Source organism: Ambystoma mexicanum, chromosome 8 (assembly GCF_040938575.1).
Source record: "Ambystoma mexicanum isolate Mex_15411 chromosome 8, UKY_AmexF1_1, whole genome shotgun sequence".
Taxonomy (NCBI): domain Eukaryota; kingdom Metazoa; phylum Chordata; class Amphibia; order Caudata; family Ambystomatidae; genus Ambystoma; species Ambystoma mexicanum.
The window spans coordinates 506,247,498-506,273,429 of NC_090929.1; the positions used below are offsets into that span (position 1 = coordinate 506,247,498).

General features: G+C 43.0%; 1 protein-coding gene across 1 annotated transcript in view; it reads left to right on the forward strand.

Moving 5' to 3' along the window:
* GABRD (gamma-aminobutyric acid type A receptor subunit delta) overlaps positions 1–25,932 on the forward strand; it is a 504,159-nt gene that overhangs the window by 296,141 nt on the left and 182,086 nt on the right. The window contains exons 2-4 of the mRNA XM_069610173.1: positions 10,215–10,327; positions 12,897–12,964; positions 18,197–18,417. Of these exons, the coding sequence (XP_069466274.1) occupies positions 10,215–10,327; positions 12,897–12,964; positions 18,197–18,417 (402 nt within the window). The remainder of the gene's footprint in view (positions 1–10,214; positions 10,328–12,896; positions 12,965–18,196; positions 18,418–25,932) is intronic.

The following is a 25,932-nucleotide window of genomic DNA, read 5'->3' on the forward strand; positions in this document are numbered from 1 at the left end:
AAGGTGGGTTTCCTGATATCTAATATGTCACGGAACGCCCTAGCTTGGGCTACCCCTTTAGTGACCGGAGCAGATCCGGTACTCCAGGATTTTGGGGCTTTTGTGGATCTACTAAAATGCACCTTGGAAAAACCTGAGATTGCCATGGCAGCAGGTAAAGATCTGCTAGACGTCCACCAGGGTCAAGCAGACGTACTGTCATACATCTCCTTGTTCAAAAGATTGGCCATGGAGACAGGCTGGTCAGAACAATCCCAATTCATTTTGTTCCGACGCGGTCTCAGAGAAGATCTGAAGGATGAACTGGCTTGCTTTCCGCGTCCTGCCTCTCTCGCAGAATTGATGACCGCTGCACTTCAAATGGAATCCAGAATGCAAGAAAGGAGACATGAGAGACATCAGACACATCCTTCTTTCTTAAGGAACCCCTCTCCTCCTCCTCCTACTGTCAAACGGACTGAAGAACCCATGCAAATTGGTGCAGCTCACCGTTCTCTCACTCCAGAAGAACGGAAGAGAAGGAGGGAACAAGATTTGTGTGCTTATTGCAGTTCAGACCAACATTCAGTACGAAACTGCACTGAAGTACCTTGTAAAAATTCGGAAAACAAAAGCCCTCGATCCTAGAAGGGACGGGATATCGAGGGAAACCCAGTAGTCCCTATGTATCGATGTCAATAGGTTCTACCGACACCTCTGAGGACTCTCACCTTATGGTCATGACAGTAAAGGTTAATATTGATGGTAACCATGTCGAGACATTGGCCTTGTTTGACTGCGAAGCTGCAGGAAATTTTGCAGACACTCTTTGTGTGGATAGGGTTGGAGCAAGGCGTATTGACAGCATGGAGGGTCAAAAAGTTGAGGGTGTGGATGGTAAACCCTTGAGCTCTGGCCCAATCACCCAAACCACCAAACCACTGCAACTCACAGTCCACCAACATTCGGAAGTCATCACATTTGACATCATCCGTGCTGCACCTTTTCCTCTCATCTTGGGGATTACATGGTTGCGCCAACACAATCCATATATAGACTGGACATCCAATCGTCTGGACTTCATCTCAATTTATTGTCACAAGAACTGTTTTCATGAAGTCCAATACCAAAAAGTAAGGACAGTTCCAAGCTCACTTAACACAGCTGTTGGTATCCACTCTATCACACAGGTTCTAGATGAATATGACACAGTGTTTGCCGAAACTACTCCTCTGGAACTACCTCCTCATAGGCCGGAGGATTGTGCCATAGATTTGGTGCCGAATGAATTGGTACCTTTTGGCAGAATGTTCGCGTTATCCAACAGAGAGAAAGAAACACTCAGGAAATACCTAGACGAGAACCTGTATAACGGCCTTATTAGACACTCTAAATCACCTGCCAGAGCTCTGCTGTTTTTTATACCTAAGCGGGATTCTACTGACCTCCGGCCATGCATCGACTATAGGGGCCTTAATAAGGTAACAGGGAAAGACCAATACCCTATGCCCTAATCCCAGATATACTAGAAGCCGTTCAGGGTGCTTCTGTTTTTTCCAAACTGGACTTACGTAGTGCCTATCATTTACTCACAATATGTTCTGGGGATGAATGGAAGACCACTTTCAGGATGCCCTTCAGTCTATTTGAGTATCACATGATGCCTTTTGGGCTCGTAAATGCTCCAGCAATGTTCCAAAGGTTCATGCACTGCATCTTTTCTGATCTTTTGTTTCTATCAGTAGTCGTATACCTCGACGATATTCTGTTTTTTTCCCAAAACATGCCAGACCACCTGATACACCTTACCGAAGTGTTGAATTGACTCAAAAGACACCATCTTTTAGCAAAGAAGGAAAAGTGTGTTTTTGGTGTTACTTCAGTACCCTATTTGGGGTTTGTCCTATCGCCCCAAGGGGTCCAGATGGACCAGAAGAAAATAGATGCCATTCTCCAATGGCCTGCTCCTTCTTCAGTTAAAGAGGTCCAAAGATTTTTGGGACTGGTGAATTTTTTTCGGCGTTTCATTTCTGGTTTTTCGGAAATAGTCCTGCCTTTAACCAGTCTCCTGAAAAAGTCATCTATGCCTTTCACCTGGAGCATACACGCAGAGAACAGTTTTCAACGCTTGAAAAGACAGTTTGTAGTGCTCCAATATTATGGAAACCTGATCAAAGTAAACAATTCATCCTGGAGACCGATGCTTCAGCCGCCGCTATAGGGGCAGTACTTTTACAAGAACCTCAACATGAAGAACATCCTATTGCATATTTATCCAAAACGCTCAATGAAAGCCAACAAAACTACTTAGTCATTGAAAGAGAGCTCCTGGCTACGAAGAAAGCATGTGAAGAATGGAGACTTTTACTGCAAGGGAGTAGCCACTCCTTCATCATAAGAACCGATCATAAGAACCTACAAGTACTACAATCCATGGATTGTATCAATTCAAGGCAAGCCCGTTGGGCGCATTTTTTCTCCCAGTATAATTTCCAAACCACCTACATCCCTGGTAGTCAGAATGCTCTTGTCGATGCCCTTTCCAGGAAGTCATACGGCTCAGGCACTCCTCCCGCACTCCTGAAAGACTGTTTCCGAGGAACAAGATCATCAGTAATGTCTCCTTTTTTTGCAACAAATAAGGGAGGCAGTCGCCAATCAACATGAGCCCAATCTGTCCAAAGGATTGACCAAGACAGATGGCTTACTGTTCAGGAAGAAACAGTTATGGGTGCCTTCTAAAGTACTTCATAAAAATGTCCTGTCATGGTGTCACAACCATAATACGGCTGGGCATAGAGGGCAAGACGGAACGTTGGACCTAATCAAAAGAGCATTCTACTGGCCAGGTTTTTTGAAAGATGGCAGACAGTACGTAAGAACTTGTAGTGTTTGCAACCAAAGCAAGTACAGTAACAAGAGACCTGCAGGTTTATTGAAACAAGATGCCATCCCTAATCGTCCATGGAGTCACATCACAACAGACTTTATAGTAGATCTGCCGGTTTCACAAGGTTGTTCCTGCATCTGGTTACCATGGATTCCCTCACAAAGATGGCCCACTTTTCTCCTCTTCCTGGTCTGCCTACAGCAGAGGGGATGCCCAGATTTTCATCAAGGATATTTTCAGACTCCATGGCCTCCCAGAGAAAATTATCTCGGACCGCGGGAGTCAATATGTATCTAAGTTCTGTAAATCACTCTGTCAAAACCTTGGTTTTGAAAGAGCTTTGTCTTCGGGATATCAGCCTCAGACAAATGGACAAATGGAGCGGCTAAACTCCACATTGGAACAGTATCTATGTAGTTACACCAACTTGGAACAAGACAATTGGGTATCCATGTTACCCACAGCAGAATTCGCATATAATAATGCAAGACACACTGCCATTGGGATGACTCCATTCTACTGTTCATACGATTTTCATCCTCGTTCCATTTTTCCTCTCTCTCCCATACAATCTTCTCTTCCCGCGGTGGAGGAGGTACTATTCTGGATAAAAGAGGCCCACAAAACTGCGAAACTCAGTTTGTCAGAGAGCCTCAAAGCATATAAAGATCAGGCTGACAGGCATCGACAGGATGTCACTGATTGGAAAGTGGGCTCCAAAGTATGGCTTTCTACTAAATATCTACCACGGTGGTCACGTCCATCTAAGCTTTCACCACGGTTCATTGGTCCCTATCCTATCACTGCCAAGATCAACCCAGTGGCATTTCGCCTCAAGATGCCTTCTACCTTGAAACGTGTCCACCCTGTCTTTCATGCCTCATTGTTGAGAAGCGCAGATCAGTCACGTATTCTTCGACCAGTTCCCGTACCAACTAACACTTCCAGGGATGCTGAATATGAGGTCTCGCAGTTACGGGATTCCAGATACCGAAGAGATGGGCTGGAATACCTTGTTCATTGGAAAGGGTTCTCTAGTGCTGAGGATTCCTGGGAACCCCTTTCACATATTCATGCCCCTGTCCTCCTTAGGAAGTTTCACAGGGCTCATCCCGGCAAACCTGGGGGTTCTGTGCTGAGAGGGAGGCATACTGTCATGCGCTGTATTCGATCCTGGCGCATGTTGCCCCTGGTTCATTTGCACACCTCTTGATGCTCCTGTCACGTTTATTTCTACGTACATCCAGTGGTCTAGTTCTTTCTCTGCTTTCGGATGTACGTAAGTGTTCATAAGCCACGCCCCCTTTCTGTGCGTTGCGTTGCAACCTTCTCGGTCAGCTGTTTTCGTTTCGCTGCCGCTGTTGCTCATACGCTCGTGCCTTTCTACTTCCTCTTGCTCTGTTCCCCTATCGGAGGTGTTTACCTTTCAGCCCTTCTCCGTACGGTGCTTTCTCCCATTCGGTTCCTCCCGCTCTTATTCCTCTTCCCTGCTTACGTTCTATGCTCCTCCCTCTTTCTTCTTCTCCTTTGTGTTGGCTCCCGCTTTGCTTGCTTCCGTCCCGCCTGCTTATTCCTGTTAGTTTTTGCCATTCTTTACTATTGGTGCATTGTTCCTTGGGACTTTGGAATTCTTTCCATTTTCAAGGACTATTCTGCACGACGGAGCACAGTTTCCAGGAGGAATCCTGTCACCGCCATCACTACAGGGTTTTTTTCTGCCATTACCAGCTTTTTCCCCCTCTTTTGTCCCTCCCGGGAAAGAGGTCATGGTGGGGTGCTCTTCACTAGCCTTTATTGTGGCTTCCTCCCGTGTGAGACACAAACACCAAACCAAAAAAGAAAAAGATTACAGAGCCAGAACATCCCTCAGTTCCGGAGGACAAAGATTACAACAGTACAGGTGAGGAGGAAGAGGAGGGAAGTTGGGACATTATAAACACACAGAACATAGAGTCTGACAAGGTCGGCCAGTGTGAGAGTGGGAAAGCAGGAGCAGGGGCCCCAATGAGTATGATCTCTGTCTTACTGGCATTCAGGCAAAGATCGTTAGCAGCAAACCAAGACTGACCTGCAGATAGACAGTCAGAAATGAGCGAGGAGGAGGCCGAGGGTAGCCTGAAAGAGAGTGCGTGTCATCTGCATAACACTGAAAGTTAGAGGTAAAGGTAGAGATCCTGTGGGCCAAGGGGGCCATGTAGATATTGTAAAAACCAGGGGGATAGGTTAGATCCCTGGGGGACACCACAGGTAGTGAGAGTAATAGAGGAGAGAAAGGAATCAAGTTCCACCTGGCAGTGCCGTTCAGAGAGAAAGGAGGTGAGCCCTGCCAGGGCCTGATCTGTGATGCCGAGGGTATTACGGAGACGGGTGATCAGGATGTTGTGGTTTACCATATCGAAAGCAGAAGAGAGATCGAGAAGAATGAGGACAGAGGGAGAGTTAGAGTCAAGATTTGAGAGCAGGTCTTCATGGTTGTTCAGATGAGCAGTTTCCGTGCCTCTGGATGCTCTAAAGCTAGACTGATGGTCATGGAGACACCCAACAGATTCAGTGTGATTTGAAGGATGTACTCATCGGCTCTGACATGTATGACTCACATGCATAAGTTTCTTCTGCAACTAAGCTAGCCAAAAGTAACAGTGCTGCAATGCCCTTGGGCTGTATGTGCGCTATACAAATGTAAAAATAAAATAAAATAAAGTGTGGAGGGTAAGTTGAGTGATAGCAAAACAAAAGAAAGCCAGACTGTGTTTACTTTACTTTATCAGCCAGCATCAGTCATCAATACAAGCAAAGCCTGCTGTTTGCATCGCTGTGTACAATAAATGTCACACTGACATGAACGCTCCATGCACTGTGACAGAGTCCCTTTGAATAATAACCCTGCACAAGCGATTAGCTCTTGGTTGCTGTTCCTGGCCATCTCTCAACCTGCCATCACCGGCTGCGAGCATATGTGCAGCTGACACACATGACTTCACAAGGGAGCCAGCCTGTCTGGATACAGTGTACCAGCGACATGCTAGTGCTCTTGCAGTTTAATATGAAGAAAGTGCATTGGAATCCATACACAGCAGAAGACGTGAGCAATGTGTAGGTGAAGGTAATGTAATGGGTTGCAGCAATCAGTAACACAATGGTGGCGGTTGGTTGAGAACGGTTAGGCCCTGGAAAGATCGTGGTGGGGGTGCACCAATCTGAGAGTTTGCCTAGGGTGGCAAAATTCCTTGCACCGGCCCTGGATGAGGGACACAGTTCATCTGTCCCAGGGTCCAAAGCACTCGAGCCTCTCCATTCACTAGTAACACTAAATACGTGTTCCTTATGAAGAAATCCCTTAATCTCGTCATAAAGGAAGGCAGGGATTATGCGTTGACAACAAGTTTTCAAACAAAGCTTTCAAAGAACTATACACTGCTGGGAGTTTTTGTTGTTGTTAAGTTAAGGTTATGACTTATGAAATAAAGTTCGGTGTGGCCGCTGTGTTATTGCTTTTATATGTGTGCTTTACATTTCAAAGTTAGATGACATTTGTAGTGACATGTAATATGTAAGAGTATATGATGTGAGGTAGTTATTTTAGTAAGTGTGGGTGTATGTTTTGAGGGGATCTAATTCAAGGTCTATGTTATTCGTACTTATTTAAATGCTAATGCTGTCTGATTTCAGAATGTATTTTCATTTAATTTTGTCATTTATATGGTCCCAGCGCACTGTCGGCTTAAGCCCTCGGAAGGATCGAAATCCCTAGTATGGGAAAAAGTAGGGGATGTTAGTATGCGTGAATGCATATAGCCATTAAAGGTTACGAGGAATGGCCAACTCCCAGCTATCCACCCCTGTCTATTGTCACGTGGTTGAGCGGGGATAGGTATACCAGGTGGGGGGTGAGGCTGGTGGGCAAGTGGATAGTCATTATATGTGTAGCTACAGTTCGACTTTTGTGTCTGAAAGGTAGCTGCATTCTTATGGCAGAGATGTTGTCCTGAGAGTTATGTATGAAAGCAGCTGTGTGCAGAAATCAGGCAGCGCCTTTGGCTAAAATCCGACGGTTCGGAGTATAATGGGAATAAATATGGTAGACATACAATAAACATTGCCCATCCCCTGGACTCCATCCAAGTTGAAAAACACTGCCCACTCTCAGTATCAATCTAGGTGCAATATATTGCCCGCCCTCAGTGTTCATCTAAGTGTGATATGCTGCCCACTCTCATGTCTGTCCAACTGCAATATATTACCCCCATCAAACAGTTCAGGTGCAGAGAGAAAGCCCTCCCTCAAAATGTACTAAAGAGTAATACATTACCGACCCCTAAACAATCCAAGTGCAACACAAAGTCCACCCCCAAATCCATCCAGGTGCAACACATTTCCAGCCCTCAATAATCAATCTAAGTGAAATATTTTGCCCACCCTTAGTGTTCATCTAAGTGCAATACACTGCCAACTCTCAAGTCCGTTCAACTGCAATACATTACCTCCATCCCGTTGTTCAAGTGCAGAGATAATGCCCAGCCTCAAAATGAATTAAAGAGCAATACATTTTCCACCCCTAAACAGTCCAAATGCAACACGCAGTCCACCCCAGATCCATCCAGGTGCGACACATTTCCCACTCTGACAAATCAATATAAGTGCAATATATTGCCACCCTCAGTGTTCATGTAAGCGCGACATGCTGCCCACTCTCACGTCCGTCCAACTGCAATATATTACCCCATCCCATTGTTCTAATGCAGAGACAATGGGCCTCATTACGAGGTGGGCATAAAGGGATACCAGGCACCGTTAGGGATATTGGTGCCGGTAATCCCTTTGCGCCCTATTCCAAGGTCCCTTAGCAGGAGCCGCAAAGGGACCAGGGAGCAAATAACGGTACCGCAAATTGCAGTACCGTTATTAGCTCCCTCCTCATTCCCATTGAGCCCTATCGGGGCTGAAATGGGAATGGGGATTGACTTTTTCAATGGGGACTTATCGGTCCCGCAAAGGTCGGAATAGACTGGTAAGTCCCCATTGAACCAGGGCGGACTCGGTACCGTTATTGGAGGCAATCATGGCGCTAATAGCGCCATGACTACCTCCAACCTCGTAATGAGGCCCAATGCACATAGTCCACGCCAGATCCATCCAGGTGCGACACATTGCCCGCCCTAAGAATGGTCCGAGTGTGACACATTGCCCACCATCGAATCCATGTGTGTGCAATACGTAGCCCACTTTCGGAGTTCTTCCACGTATAGGACGCTGGCGCCCCCATGACTCCTCCGGCCACCATACCCTGGCAATTCTGATGGTGGGGGAGCAGTGGCACAGGGGTAGAGATTGAGTGAGAGGGTGGGAGCAGGGCCGATATAAAAGATAAAGGAGTGAGGTAAAGTAACTAAATGTGGAAGCAGTGGCGTGGGGAGGGGAGGGGTTATTTTACTTTATGTTGGTTTCATATTGGTGTATGTGTAAAGACATACATACGTGCTGATGCTGCTTTTAAGGCGTTATCTGCGAGGGTCAGATAAATTGCAACATGCAACAACGCTATTTTAAGGGTCTATTTAGTGTTTAATAACATGCTAAAACTTAATGTTGCCATTTCCAACTTTTGTAGATTTTAATCATTTATAGGTAGTAACCTTAACGTTAAAATAAATCCAGTGGAGTTGCTTGGTTTTTTAAGATTATATATATATTCAGGATGTATTAACTGGGTCACTGACACTCAGGGAACATCCCTGCAGCGGTGTGATGCTTGTGATGTCGAAGCATACAGACCGTCATCAATATTTAAGAGGATTTCTTCTCCGCTACCAGAGATGTGTCTTTTAAGATTAGTGCTGAAACGAAGCTAAATTTTGCCGCCTCATTACGGACTCGATATGGCAGTTACAAACCCCTCCATTATATGGGTCAGATGTTGAATTAATTCCTGTTAAATATTCAACGGCTTGCATTATTGAAAGGACACTTGTTGGGCTACAAACACATCTTGCACATTTGCCTACGGATTCCACCATAAACCGCTCCAGTGTGCGCCCTAAGAGGTTTGGAAATAATATTTACACAAGAGATACTGTAATCCTGCCACAAGGTAATCTTTGAGAATAGCCAACACGCAGACAGTCAGCCTTTCATGTGTCCTCGATGAAGTGCGTCACAGATTCAGTTCAAGGCCATCAAAACGATGCACAGGCCTATCAAGCATCATTCAAAAGGTCTCTTAGAAGGGATGGCAAGTCCCAGCCTCATTCCAGAGTATTACAGATACATCCAAGCAAAATGTTTTTTCATGGGTGTCTGCCACATTCTGGATTGTGTGTATGCTCATTACGAGACTGGCGGTAGCTGTGCTGGTAAAACTGCCAGGCTGCCGCCAGACTCATGGGGATTTACCAGCTCCGGACTTGCCGGAATTACAGGGGCATTACAGCTCTGGTGCTCTGGTAATTCCGGAGCCGGCATTCTGTAAATCCCCATTACCGTGGAGTCCCATCACGGGAATGGGGAAGTGGAAACACTGGCACCATGTGGTAATGGTGCAAGTGTTTCTGTGTCCGTCTGCGGCCGGTGGAGTTACGCCCGCCAAGTCAGACCTGGCGGGTGTAACACCACACCGCCACAGAACTTGTAGTTAGCCGGTCCGGAAAACAGTGCTGGTACGGTTTTACAGGCACCGTTCTATCCGGACCGGCTAACTTGTAATGAGGGCATGTGTGTGCGGTGTTAGTACATCCAGCAACGAATCCACATCTTTATGTTGCAGAATAGAGCACCAAAAGACCACGCCGGTCGCAACAGTGCATGGTATAAGAACCTTTAACATAACATAACATCTTTATTATTTCAGTGATTGTGCATTTTGTTTGTGCAGCAAAAACTAGCCACAGGCCAAGCAATTTCAGGACAGAGGCGCAGGTGTGGCAACGGTAGCGGCTATTGCAGCAACGGGCACAATCCTTTGCAATGACCGCTGAGATACTAACAGATTCACCCCATATGTGAGGTTAATGGCATCGCAAGCCGGCTGATTCACTAATCCACATCTACTGCATGCAGTGGCAGATGAGAATGGCTGAAGTGAGTGCCTGACCAACCAGTCATGGCACCAATCTGGCTCATACCAGTGTCCTACCGGCATGAATTAGAGTGAGCCCTTTTGAGCGTCCCTGGTCATTATGAGCACGATAACATCATGCTTTAATGATATTTGCTCCAGGTCCTTGTCCTTGGGTGCTTGTACTGCTTTGTTTGAGATCTGAAAGGGTTATTCATGAATCATCCTCACCTTCTCAATACGCTTTCCAAAGAGATGGCAGACTTACACCCTCGTTCTTTCCTCCTTACTCAGCGGCTCGTCCGACATTGGCGATTACAACGTCACCAATACAGACATCTCCTGGCTGCCCAACCTGGATGACTTAATGAAGGGGTACGCCCGAAACTTCAGACCTGGAATTGGAGGTAAGACCTGTTTGCTTCTCAAATGAACATACCCTAGAATTCCTAGTAGAGGCATTAAAACAATATAATTTTCATGCATTTACTTGTAGGCACTGCCTAAAGCTGCCCAACAGATCTAAGACTATGTGCATGCGTTTCTGTATTTTCTTTTTCTGTGCTTAAATTGTTAGTCTCTTGAGAAGTGCCATCTAGGACTTTGGGTTCTGGTGCCCCTCTTCATCCATTTTCATCACATGTGCAATGTTCATGTGCACATGCATGAGCAGTGATCTAAACATAGATTTGATAAGCAGGTGCTGAAAGAGGTTCCTCAGTATCGGTCATCACCCAGTAAGCAGAAACTACCACTATGGAACAGTGAACATGTACATGTTGGCCTGAAATCTAACTTTCACATGGGATTGAAACTATCATGTGTGTCCATTATATAGGACCCATTGTGCTTTAGATGGTGTTATCATGATGCTCCAGAACACACGTCCCCGAGCACGCTTTAAACGTCATAATGATCTGAGTGAATGTCACCAGCTGGCCATGGGAGTCACGAATAGTTCCGGTTGGCAGTTCGTCTGAAGCTAATCAGGCTCTCATAGGCTTCAACCATGAATTAATAGGTACCAGCAATTTCAAACTCAAGGGCATGCCGAAGGTAAATGCAGTAGCAAGACGGGGTCCCGCCACATTACATTGCAAAGTTGTCTGAAGCCCATGGATCCTGGACTCTTGGCTTGACTATCAATGAAAGTGTGCAAAAGAGTTGAGTGAATGTTTGAGGTGGTTTCCGTGAGCCAGGGAAGCAGACTCATTCTTCTTAGTCAATAGAAAAACAGGAGGATGGGGATGACTTTTGTTCACCACTTTCATGAGACAGCCATAATCTTTTGATTTAGCGTTCCTGATTGAAATTGACCTATTTTAAGGGAGAAGGCCAGGTCAGGTTATAAGCAGAGAATGGCTGATAAGGCGTTTCTCTTAGAAGGGATAGAAATGAAGAAATGTCAGCCTATTTCACATATTACTCTCAACTAGACCCTGAGACAGATTGTCTTGCAATAGAAACTTTGAATTTCCTGATAGGCGTTAGTATTGAGGGGACTGTCACACGTTAGTCAATCTCCTGGCACGTGAGCGATTTTGCCATAGTTCTAATAACATTTCCTCTAGAACTTGTCCACCACTTTCAATCACCATAGAGAACAAATAATGAAGGGGCCCGATTCAATGACTTTTGGAAAATAGGTGTGGAAGTTGACTGCAGAAACTATACATATTTATATATTAGAGGTTCAAAAACCAATAAATGTAAATGTAACGCACCAACCTTTTATAAAGAGTAATACAATTCGAACTTAATAGTGAATTGAATATCGATGTGACTGCTTAACACCCACCCGCTTTCTGAATCCATTGACATGATACGTATCAGTTGGTAGGGGATTTTTCCAATACGAACTTCTACAGTATCTAATAGACGTTTAGTTTAAAGAATGGGTAAGAACTCCACTGAGCTACCTCTTACCAAATTGCAAACATCTATTATTCCCAAGTACACGAGGGGCAAGCACTGGTCTAGAAAAGTGACCCCTAGCCCTACGTCACCAGAACTGTACAACTTGAAATAAACTCAATATCAGTTGCGCCACACCCTAAAGTTGATATCTGTGTTCCATATATAGGATTAAAAAAAAAGTGACAAGTTCCAATTTTGACTTGTTTCCTTTACTGGTTGGATATAAGTCAAAATTGGAACTTGTCAGAAAACATTTTTTTAAATTATTTTTAAACCTGTATACGGAACAAAGATATCAATTTATGGGTGTGGCGCAACTGGCCTTGAGTTTGTTTCAAGTATCTAATAGACCACTCACCCATAAACATCTGCTTCTCTGCCTCACTGTGGAACTAGGTTAACCATCTCACTTATCGCCTTTATTTTTAGAGGCCTGCACAGTCTGACAAATAGCTCAGCCATCTTTATTCTTGATTTACTTTGCTAATGTCATTGCTTCGGCTAGTTTTGTGTGTGGGTCACAAAAGTAGGGTACTATCTCTTGTCTTCTACTCAAAAACTCAGCTCTTCAGAGTCATTTAGGAAATATTTATTTTTGTGATGTAGTTTTTATAAGTACATTTTATACACCTTTTACACATTTTCCTTCCAATACTTTCCTAAGTGATGTGAGTAGAAAACATGTCAGTGGAAGGGTGCCAGGACCGAGCTCGTTATCATACCATTAAAGAGCACAACATGCTTCAGCACATCAACACGTGGATTACACATTTTCAAGATAAACGCCCCAGTTCATAGTCTTTATTGTTACTGCATCGCCGCCATGTTCATGGTGCCCATCTTTCTCATTGGAAGATGTAAGCTGCTATGTTAGGCCTGGTCTGTGTGTAGTGTTTTGCAGTCCCCTAACTATTAATTGGCATATATATTATGGTAGCTAAAAGGGAGATTTGTTGGCAAAGAAAAACATCTCTATGTATTAATAGTGAGGAACACTATGTTATATGTAGTACTGGACACTAACCTCACGGTTGTAACCTCTTTCTCTTCCCTGCACAGGCCCTCCTGTTAATGTCGCTCTCGACATTGAAGTTTCCAGCATCGACCACATCTCAGAAGCTAACATGGTAATGTCTTCCTTCACACAGAAAGTGTTAGAAAAGGGCCGGAAACTGCAAAACTAAGTTTACCAGCAATGGAGGGTGTCAAAATGGCTATGTTTAGAATAACCTTCAAGGCAGTTGGCTTGCCTTTAATGATCGCACCAATTTCCCTGTGGGTCTGCGCTTTGGTACCGAGTCAAGTTTGGTTTCATAGTTAAATCCTTCTCTCTGGAAGCCCATTACTTATATAAATATAACCCTTATAGTAGTAGTTTCAAAAATTCATAATTGTTTTGTATGTGGCAGCACTGAACTTATCCATGAAGGTTATACTTTAGTTTATGTACTTCAACTTAACTTTCACACTAGGGAAAGAATAGTGGTATATTGCCCTCCTATTTAAGACGTTATTTGAAGAACATATCCCGAACATGTGAAATCGTTTTGCAGGATGTCAGCATTCTATCTATTTTGGGAGGACCTAACCTAACTATACCCACTAATACTTTGCAGGACCATATCTGCACATACTAGATATGTGTGTAAGACTAACTCTAGCACTGAGACTATATCTGATAGATCTAGCTTCAAGTCTGGGCAATTTCTGGAACATTAGACTAAGGTTGGCCAAGTGAGGAGAGCTGTAGAAGCCATACATATAGAAGCCATATTTCGCGCTCTGAAACACTTGTGTATGAGCGCGATATATATAAAATATCATATCATATCAATACAGGTGTTATAGGAAGGCTCGAAGATGTTTTATGGGCTACAACTTCAAACCATTTTGACCAATCACAATCCACCCTTCCACAAAGATTAGTTTTGGCAACTGAAAATGTTCATAGCATGTCAAACGAAGTTTGGTCAAGTGGGACAAATGTTGCATGGCGGTGACTATAACTTTGGAGTCTCTTGACCAATCTTCTCCAAACGATCCACAGGGATTGTTTGGACAAATATAAACATGCATGCAGCCACACCATGTGGGATATATTTGGCACATCTGAGTTTAACACAAAGAGCACCACCACATGCTCTGTATTGTATGTACTGCACCATAGTATTAAACATTTTTGTCACTTGAAGGCACCATGCTGTCTTTGGGGTTCTTTTTGCAGCCACAGGCCATGCACTATGTGTACTTCTCCGATGCACAAAATATGTTCATTAATTCCAAAGACCATTTTTGTTGTTCTTTGAGTAGTATACAGAGTGCATAGATGATACCTTGGCAGTGGAAAAAGACACCCAAAATGGAATGCAACAACACTTAGATTTGTGATACCTGGACACAGGCGAATATAACCATGGATGGAGTTATTTTTCAGGAGGTAGACTATTATGACTATTTAGGCAAAATGTTCCAAAACTATGTAAAATGATCCTGCCAAAGAACAAAGATCGAATTCTCCCTGATACGCCACACAAACACACTTTGCGCTTTAAATTCGTGTTTAGGGAACGGCTCCCCGCTTAGTGTGCTAGAGGTCTGCGAAGCAGTTCCTGCTGCGCTTTCACAGAAGTAAGCTCTGGGATTTTAATGGCATGGACCGTTTTGCTAAATCTGAAAATAAATTTAAGAAGCGTGCTTTTGCCCTGTCTCAAAGTATTCCATCAATTTTACTACAGCTGAAGGCCAATCTGCAACAAGTGTATTTCAGTGCACAAAGCAAATCTCTCTGTTATTGGTTCCACCTCAATAAGTTTGTTAGATTGAGCCACTATAAAGAAATGTTCTTGGACGTGATGAACACACCAGGAGGGAATCAATATGTTGGTTCCGTCATGTATTATCTTTGCCGGCCACGATAAATTATGCCCATTTAATGAATAAAGGTGTTGAGATTACTGAAGAAATATATCGTGATGTTGGGTGCAAACTCAACATTGAGCCTCATTTTGAGTGTGGCGGTCCTGAAATAAGGGTGCTAGTAGCAGCGTACTGGCACCCTTTCCGGACCGCCACACTCCGACTCATGTGGGCGGGAGACATTACGCCTGGCAGGTCTGACAAGCCGTGCCCAATGGCACCCGTCTGCAGTGTTGTCAAGGAAACCGCTGCACCGTTAACAATGGTGCCGGTGCATCTGTGAACCCATTCCCATGGAGTCCACGGGAATGGGGACTTCCCAAATCCGCCATCTGACTTCCCGCTCTGCTGGGACTTGTAATGTGGCAGATTTGGTGTTACGCGGACGGCGGCAACCCCCATCCCCGTAATGAGGCCCATTCTCTCTATAGAAAATGCATCTTTGCCCAATGCTCGTTTTCCTGGTTAGATCATTCATGAACCCTCACTCGCCCCCAGAGAACTATTTGAATGAGATGTTTCCTGTTTACAATAGCGCTCTGTAAATAAAGTTTCATTTGAACATTTTTTAGGTCGCAGAGTTTACTAACAGATGGTCCAACAGCTCTTCCGACTGTTGTCATTTCTCCACAGATGTTACGGGGGCCATTTCATATTTCCTCTTGGAATGTCCTAAATGTGCATCACTACGGAGCAAGTGGATTATTCTGGTCCTTTTGAAATATCAATCCTGCTCTCTATGTGATGCCTTAGTCATTTGTAAATCGACATCCTATAAGGGGGTGGTGTTTGCTATATTCAGTTATTTAGCTAAAGCTTGGCAGGTGAGATCGAAAAAATAAGTGCATGGACTACTGCTAGTACTGTTTTTTTTTTTAAATGTGGCCATTGTATTTTAAGCGGTTTTTATAAACTAAAATTATTGCTTTTGCTAACACCACTTTTAACTTGTATTTTAATAAGTGTTCTACTATATGCCTGTAATGGATATTTCGATTGACTGTACTGTGATATTGCCTTTTTTTATGATTTGTATTTTATGCATTAACACTTTAGTTGGGCCTGATTTGGGTTTTGTATTCAACAAAGATATAACTGTAGGACTTTTTAATGTAACCCTAAATCTTAATCTTGTCTTAAATTGTTTTCTGTGTGCTTTTATGGAACTGCTCCTGAAATAAAGTACTGATTGATTGAGAACAAATCCTACTGGTACATGGTCCACCTAAAACAATCAAGACGGACAATGGCCCACTGTTTCAAGGAAATGAAAGGCAGATGCATTTGGGGATTTAGCATCAGGAAAAAAGACACTGGTGGCTGCACACTTGCAAGAAGGTCAAAAGGTTTACGAGCACCCTAAAAAAACAACACACATTGATATGTATCAATTAAACGATCCAGACAATGCCTTATATCAGTTTTTGAGGAAATACCTATGAACTCCTCGTTCGTCAACATGGTGCTTGCTTGCGGCAAAGCTGTTATGATGTCCCATTGCAGGAACCATTCCAGGGCATCCACGATGGAAGCCCTCACCACCATTGCAGTATGAGATTGAGCAGACAAGAAGAAGGTGGAATGACACAGGGAGCATGAGGAGATGAAGCCTAAAAGTCTTCCCTATATAGAGGAAACTGGGTACTTATTAAATACTGATATCCTGGGAGAAATGTTTGCACTCCTTTTAAGGCATGTCCATGTCATGTAGTGAAACTAAACAGTTCCATGGTGACTGTATTATAAGTCCCCTCCCAATAACCAGGGGTATATATTTTTTTTTCAAGAAACTGAGAGGGCAAAAGCTGAGTGGGAAAATATTTGGAAAGATACACCTAAATATACCAAGTCTATTCAAATTAGGAAATGGCTCGTATACATAAAATGAAACCCTCTATCTCAGACAGATGCTGGCGGGAATGTGGAGCGTTAGGGGATTGGGTGCACATATGGTGGGGTTGTCCGGTGCTTGAGAAGTATTGGAAAGATGTAAACAAACACATGACACAAATGTTCCTCTTGCAAGGGCCTAGAACTCTTAGTCAGACCTGGCGGAATGAAAGGCATCCGCGAGCACAACTCGGAGTTTGCCGGTCTGGATACAACGGTACCAGCATGCTTACCGTTGCCTTTGTATCCGGACCAGCAAGCTCGTAATGAGGCCCAATATCCTCTTAGAAGAATCACAAAACCCCCTCAGTGGTTGCAGGACTGTTAAAATAAACCTTTCTAGAAAATTAAGATGCAAGATTCTGGGATATTAATTTGGGAGGAATGTGATGTGACGAGCATAGCTGACCCTTTAGGGGGGACCAGGTTCCATCCTGATATAAGCACTGACACGTGCATCTGAGTGCGGTCATATGGCACTCAATAAAAATAAATTCCTCTGTGGGGTCGGAGAGCCCTCTGACCATGAAGAAGATAGTGTACGTACCCGGATTGTGAGAACAGCATTATTAGTGGTATGTGCGCATGGGCCTGACAACATCCCTTACCACTATCTTCAAAGACACAACAGGTTCATACAACCCTCCCGCTCCGTGCCATGGCTCCCAAGGCCATAGATAGGTTAATTCGGCTCCCTCTACACTATGGGTTACTGCAGAATACCTCTTATATATCCCATGAAGAGTGGGGTGCCGGCCCCCATTTGCCATTTTGTGAACTCTCTTTGCTGGCCCGTCAAGATAGTTTGCAAGTGCAACCTGGGTTTCCACTCAATTGATCTTGCAGAAATATAGTCTGAGCTCTTTCTGCTTTTTCCCCATATGATTTACAGGGAGCATGCACTCCCCAAAGAGGCAGCTGAGGGAACATCAAGGAATGGGGAGCTGGGGCAAGCACAGAAGTCTGCTCACTCAGCCATCCTGGCCATGGCTCATGACTTGATTTTTTGAAAAAGTATTTCTATTTAGAAGAGCTTTCTTTCTTGCAGAAACACCTGTCACTTTGTACAAAATCGAGAACATTTTGGGGAATAAATGGTAGTCTGTCACACTTGCATGTAAGAAATTATCCAACGATTTGACAATTTTCAAAAACGAATTTAATAAAATAATGAACATCCTCGCCAATATTACTTGAAAAACATCACTCACATATCAAATCCCCCACACCACTAACAAACCATGTTTGCACTAATGTAGTGATATAAAAAGATGCCTTTTTGATTTTTCATATGAATAAAGTACCACACACCCATGTATTATACGGGTATTGTAAGTTATCTTGAACTTTTGTGGCCTTTTTAAGGCACTCTTCCTGTGGCATCATACCGCTATATGGTCACAGAACTCCTCTGTGACTTGCAATATCCTTCTCATGTACAGCAGTGGGTACTTTATCCAATATATATGCATCATATTAACACTGGAGTGTGATTTAAACTGTTTGAGAGGACCCCAGTGATGATTTGCAATTGTTTCTGCCCTTTCCTACAGGAGTACACCATGACAGTGTTTTTACGGCAGAGCTGGCGGGATGATCGACTTTCTTACAACCACACCAACAAGACGTTGGGTCTAGACAGCAGATTCGTGGACAAACTCTGGCTTCCAGATACCTTCATCGTAAATGCCAAGTCAGCCTGGTTTCATGACGTCACAGTAGAAAACAAACTAATTCGACTGCAGCCCGATGGAGTGATTTTATACAGCATCAGGTAAGCCAGGATTGTGACCCCCTAAACCCAAGACCAACCATCATTTCAGAGAATCGGTCGCGCACCAATTCCAGTGTTCCATGTATCCCACTCTGCCTCAGCACACTGATACAGATAGCCATAATCTAAGCCTCTACAAAGAATCCACATTCTTTTGTGAATTCAGAGGAATGCTAATTAGTTGTGAGTGATATAGGTTAAATGATCGTGCTGCACAGCTATACAGTTTAACATTTAAGAGAGGTGACAAGGATTCTTAGCAGAGACCGATTGGCATACATTCTTCCACAAGGGACTTTCAAGGACCCCTCACCTGTACGAATATATAAATATTTATATTCAGTGAAAAAACTTTAGTGAAAGGAGAGTAAAGTCAATCAGATTTAACGCAACAAAACTCTTGAAATTCAGCGGATGTGGGAAGTGATGACCATCTTACTCTGCGTCCCTCGTGGATGTCCCTCATGATGTAATTTCGTATGCCATTGTGAATCCCGTATGTTATATTATGTATGTTCTTTGCAACAGGCAGACGACAAGTTAAGATGGTCATCACTTCCAACAGCAACTGAATTTGAAGGGGTTTGTTGTGTTAAATCTGAACACCTTATCTCTTTTTTAACTAAAGTTTTTTCACTGAATTTTAAGGGTTTTGTTATACTATAGCTTCTCCAGGGCCACTGTATATGTTGCACCAATAAGTTTCTTTGGGGCCCACTAATAATGGTCTTAGGCCATAGCCAGTGGGGATGGGATTACACCAATAATTATTTCCCAAGGACTCATTGCCCCGTCTAGTAGATGTGATTGCTGCAGTTCCAAAATATTTTTTCCCACTCCTATTCTTTCAAGAATTTCCTGGAAATAATTTCCGATTATGCCGACTCCTGCGATAATGAAAAAAATGTAATGATAATTTAAGTCTTCCCCGTCCTTATATGCACTCAACATGTGTCCACATCTTCTTTTTTTGATCCCCTCATTTCCCTCAATTGCTTTTTTCCAGCCTGACTCTCTCCCGTAACCGGCTCACCGGCTCACCCCCAAATCCACATCGTCACATGGTGTCCTTTTTCCACCCCTCTAGCCAGATGTGATTGCATCCTTTTTCCTCCTCCAAATAGCATTTTGAGCACTTTCCTTCCTGTCTTCCCTGTTACTATCGTAGAAATCAGTCACATTTCTGAAAAGCCTCTCTGCTGCAAAGCACCATGTGAGACAAATACATGTTTTTGGGGAGCAGGGGGCACCCCCATCTTCATTGAATATTTTAAAAACTACCAGTCAGATTTTCCCCAAACTGGCAAAAGAAATATCTGCAATGATTTGTGCCCAAGTTGTTTCTTATTCTTTCTTAATAATAACATTTTCATCTTTTAACAAATGTTCCCCAATATTTCCAGTTGGGATGTAGGGTGGCTGCTTGTTACAAACATTTCTTTGGTAAACTCGCATCCAAATCCATCCAGCGAGTCAAAAGTAAAATAACAATATAATGTTGGGAAAAGTCTTCACACAGGCTTCACCTTAACTATAGGGTGGCCACTGCCGCCCTATAACATATATTATAACATATAACTACAAGTCTGCCTGCCGGAGCCGCTGTGCCCGACAGGTTTGACCCTGCCGGGCACAGTGGCCACGGTAGGCAGACTTGTCACAGGAGCACCAGCACCGTTGTTAACGGTGCCGGTGCTCCCATGTCCCCATTTCCATAGAGTCCCATAGGACTCTATAGGAATGGGGATTAACGAAATTGCCAGCGCCTGACTTCCCCGCCGCCAGACTTGGAATAGTCCGGTGCCACCGGTAATTCATTCCGTGGCCGGCAGCAACCTGCCGGTAGCACCGGCAGGGTTATCGCCCGACTCGGAATGAGGCCCATGGTGCCCCTTTTTTCAACTCTTTTTGATCAAGCACTACATTTTTGGCTTTGACGTGTTTATTACCAGGGCATTTTCAACTGCATAATCAGATAAAGCTCTCATTGAACGCTGTAATCCGATCGGTGTGAGAACAAGCATTAGTATCTCATCTGCTTACGAGAGCCACAATATCGAGCGAAACACGTGGCTCAAGTCTGCAGTGAACAAATTGTACAGAATCGGTGCCAAGATACATCCTTGTTAAAGGCTACGGTTTGTGTCTTGGTACTTCGTACAAAGTCCTGCCAGATTCAACCTGATCGTAATAGATGTGTTAGTGTACAACTGCTGGATATAGTGCAACACGTTTTTATCAAGTTTAGGCTATCAGTTTTCTCCATAGCAAGACACAGGAATAAAATCAAATGTCTTGCTAAAGTCAACATAGCAACCATTGAGATTTGGCCTGTTTTCGTTTCCTGTTTCAGCAACTAAGTACTGTAAAGTACATATATTGGTAATTGTGTTATCATTTTTTCTAAAGCCTTTCTGGAAAAGGCCGAGTAATTTATTTACTTCCGCCCAATGGGTGAGTTTTATTCATACGGATCGTAGTGAAGATCTTTTGTCTACTGTCCATCATAGCTAACAAATGGTAACTACTCGGATCTAATATATCACCTTTTTTGAAAATTGGGACCAGGATAGATTTATGACATTTATGCGGTAGGGTACCAGTAGATTCTATATGCTCATATAAGTTGTTAGAATCCAAGCCCATAATGCTGGATGTGCCTTCATTACGGCATTTGGTATCCCATCAGCGCCTGCTGCACGCAAGCTTTTTAATTTCATTATGATGTTAGATACTGTCTCCTCTTCTATATTCAAACTAACCATACTTATTTTTGCTGAATCAGGTATCAATGATTCCAAAAATCCGAATCATGATGGAGTTCATCAATATGGGCTACCATTTGTTTTCTGGGATAGGATTTAACTCAACAGATGAGACCCTTCTTATAATCATTGAAATTTGACCGGAATTTATGGCTGTCGTGAGATTTCAGCCATTCAAACAGTAATAACCAATTTGAGTTTTTAGTCGAGCACGTATGTTGCTTTTCCCAGTTCTTATATTAAGTGGGCACATTTCTGATACAAGACTGCTTTTCTCCACAGCTTAATCTAGAGCTGGTGCTAACTGTAGCTCTTGCTCTCTGATAAATTCTCTTTTTCTCAGCTATGATATTATCAAAAGGGTTTCTATTTTTAATGCCATAGTGTTTCATACCACCACTATTGATTTTCCACGTAGTAACAGACACGACTTGGGCGGTAACGCTATTAGCGAGGGCGGTATTACCACTACCGCCGAACTCCCCAGCGCTAATAGCGCCGGATCACGAGTTCGGCGGTAATGTAAGTCCCCATTCCCCACTGAGCCCATACGGGAATGCCCCATTCCCCATTGGGCTCAATGGGGAATCTTCACGCTAATACCGCAGGCGGATTTCCCGCCAGCGGTAATAGCGCAAATTTTCAGCGGATTTCCCCCGAGCTCAGAGCTGGGGCGAAATCTGCCAAAGCCCTGATTCGGCAGACCATTAAAACCGGCAGTAATAGCGCTACCGCCGGATTTAAGGGTTACCGCCGAAGTCGTGATGAGGCCCTTGGTCTGAACCATTTGCTCCAGCTCCAAGTTTGCATTTTGCAAGCCACTTGTGTATCCTTGCGATCAAACCACAATGCATAATTTATTTCCTTAATGTTCAATGCTGTCCAGCGTAAGCGATTTCCTTGAGATTTAGAAGTTACATGGGCCGTCATATACTCGGACCTGTAAGGAATATCCATATGGAGATCCCATTTTAAGGCTGCATGGTCGCTCAAATTGTTAAAGTCAACACTGACAGAAATGCACCCCACTATTGTTGCAAGGTCAGTAATGATATAATCAATGTGAGTCCCGACTTTTCCATTGGTCCATGTATAGGACGGTCCATGTACAACATTTGTGTTGAGAGGCAAAAAAAACAAGTCGTGGGAGGCCAAGAAGCGGGACCGGCAACAGGCCCCTTTAGTGGGGGAGGGCAGAGACAAGTGTACATTTTGAACATGCAAATCCCCAGCTATGACTATGCAACCCATCAGAGATGACTCGTGCCATTGAATAATAATGTCATCTATAATAGATAATATATCTTTAGTTTGCATACCTCCCGGGCGGGTCGTACACATTGATTATCAGAGTTGAGTTGTTTTTCGTTTGGGATATACATAGTAGAGCTGATAATACATATGGCGACCACCTTATTTCTGGAAAGTTTACCAATGTGTGAGCCAGCCTAGTCCCAATAGCAAGGCTGCCGCTTGCTCCACCCAGAACTGATGAGGTTGCAAAATTATGCACAACCTGAAAACCATTTATAAAGAAAGGCTGAGTACAGCAAGTATCTTGTAACAAGAACACTTCACTTGAACTGATTGTCGCTACATCCACAGAATGCAATAAAAAGGACTGATAACCATGTGTATTCCATGAAGTCCATCTCACAATTTTCTCTGAAGGAATATATCAATTTTCTCCATGTGTGATTTGTTCAGGTTGCCAGCAATCCCTTTCCCATGTGTTATTTACAGCGTTGTCCTTTTTAATTTGAAGAGCTTGTAAAGTTGCTCTCTCTGTTGTTTGCAGAGACAGTGCCGGTAGTTCATACTTACTTCCATCATGGAATCATTCTCTAGATAGCGTCTTCTTACTTTTGCGAAAGAGAATTAGTGATAATCTCAGTTAGATGAAGGAGGCTGCGTGCATTTTAAGAAGGGCTTTCACCAGGGCAGAGGAGAATTCTATCAGTGCCCAGTTTGTAGGGCTGCCTACCACAGGTAGGTCAAGTCGCTTAATGTCAGAAGATCCCAGTATTCTCAATTCTGGTAGTTCTTTAAATACGGCCAATAATTGGGTCTGATTCAAAAAAGGACTATGGCTAGACAGATTTATTTCCTCCAGTATAGCCCATGTACCCACGTTTTTATAGGCACTCATATCCTAACAAGGTTTGCCAGGCATTATAGCACTTTCGTTTGATTTAGACTGTTCCAAATATGTCGTTATGATAGCTGTGGATATTACTTCACAATTTAATATCTGTTTTCCGACTTTTGGTATGTCTGTTAACTTTAACTGTTCATTTTGCTGCGTAGGCCCATTTAATACGACCTGCCGAGCCATCTCGAAAAAATGTTGTCACCATTTTCTTCCCTTGACGGGCTGCCTGCACTGTGCAGTTTGGTGATGCCATGCTTGTTTTTCCTATTAATGGACAATCCTTTTTTGATCGATTTTGAGCAGATAGGCTGGACACAAATGTAACAATTTTGTGTATATATATATATATATATATATATATATATATATATATATATATATATATATATATATATTTCAAAAGAAGGAGGAAAAGGCGAACCGCACTCCCGCAGGCACATAAACTAGTGCCAAGTTCAAAAATGGTGGGACAAAACACACCGGACACAGTAGAAAAATTACTGATGTCTTTAATGTTTTACAAAATTAAAAAAAATGCATCGTGCAGAAACAAATGCACAACACATGAGCAGCACATAGAAACAAAACAACAGCAGGATGCCTAGGTATAGCAGCCTGCAAACAACGCGTTTCACGCTATACTGAGCGCTTGATCACGTGAGGGTGAGTGGGTTTGGCAAAAGTAAATACACTTCAGAGATGCAGTCCCTTAACTATGTCAATGGCAACAAATGTTAATACAACATGAGGAAACAAAGGCGGCCATATTGGAAGGGAGTAAAGATACAGGCAAAGTCAGAGAAATGAAAGCACAGTGCATTAACAAATTCTCTGCAAGTTATCTGCAAGTTGAAAGTGGCCCTGACCACGATGTGAGACACTGTATGGAACGTAATAGTGCCAATATAAAGTCAAAACCTCATAAAAATAAAAATATTGATATGAGGGACATGATAAATATAAATGCACAGTGCATTATATTACAGTGTAATGACCACAAGGCAGACCACCATAATGTAGTGAACTATAATAGCCACACTCAGAATAACAATATACCCGTATTAAAATTAGAATTGCATGAATAATAAAACGGCCAGATCTGTCAAATAGCATTCAAGTGAACATATGCGTCCTAAGTGACCCATGGACACCCTGTTGAGAGAAAATGATTAACATCAGTAGTAAAGTGATGTCACATGGGAATCACTAGCATATATAGGCAATAATACCAAGGCCCAAACATACAACATAAAGCCTGCAAATGTGCAATCAACCTCATGAGGTAAGTAAACAAGTCATGTGTTCCCATCACTCAAGTAAAATTACAATAAAAACAGGCCAGCTGAGTTTAGATGTAAAAATAGATCAAAGATAGGGCTGGACCAACAATGTTAAAAATGTCAGCATGGCAGTGCAAAAAGGCAAGGTATTATGTGCAAAAAGCAAGAGTAGCAGCTAAACCATGGAATGTCTGTTGTACAGTGCAAAAAAGCATAGCAAACAGCAAGACAACAATGTGTCTAGCCAACTTCAAAATTGAAGATATCTTAAAGTGCAAGTGCATCAACATGGTTGACTGTGCAAAATCCAAAAAATAGCAGCTATTCCGTCAAAGTGCAAGTGCATAAGCAGTAATAACAGACCATGATGTAAAAAGCACGCAAAGCCAGAAGCTATATAAGCAGCATGACAAATTAAAGCCAAGAAGTAAATAATACCGAGGAGAGAAAGGAAAAACATAGATATGTAAAAAGACTGCATGTAAACCACCAAGATAAACTAAACATGGTTAATAAAGCACTCCCCCTATAATGCAAAATAATCAGCTAAAACAGGCAGGTAAAGAAAAGTGAAAATTGTACAAAATGTGAAAAAGGTTAATAAATCAATACCTGCATGAGACCAACAAAAGTGAAACAGGAAATATAAAGTTAAGGAAGAATCCCACTGGGAAAGCAAGAAAACCCCAGCAAAGGAAAATAAAGGAAAATAGCAGGAGAGACAATATAGTAACTGAGGCAAATAATTAAGTACCAAAAAAAGTATAAAGCTGTGACCCCTGGGATATTTTAGTGTCAAGATCTAAAATAAATCTGGTTTCGAGTTGTCTCAGCTTCAAAATACAATCACCACCCCTTGGATGAGGAGGTACATGAGCCACAGCAAAAAACGTTAACATTTTCACATCATTGTTATGTTCAGATTTAAAATGTTTAGCCATGGGGTATGTCGGATCAGAATTGTTAATGGCTCTCAAATGTTGCAGAATTCTGAGTTTCAATTTGCATGTAGTACTGCCAACATACCAACGCAGACAGGGGCAAGAGAGTACATAAACAACAAAAGTGGTATCACAATTGATGGAATGACGTATCATTTGCTGTGTTTGTGTAATAGGATGCACAAAGGATTTCTTAGTAATGGCATGTGCACAAGCTTTACACTTCATGCATTTGGTAAATCCTGTGTATGAAGCTGGAATCCAGGTGTTAGAACACTGAATCTTGCCCCCGGGAGGTAAAAAGCTGGACACAAGTTTGTCCCTTAAAGAAGGTACACGTTTATACGTCAAGGTAGGTCAGTTGCCCAAGATGGGCT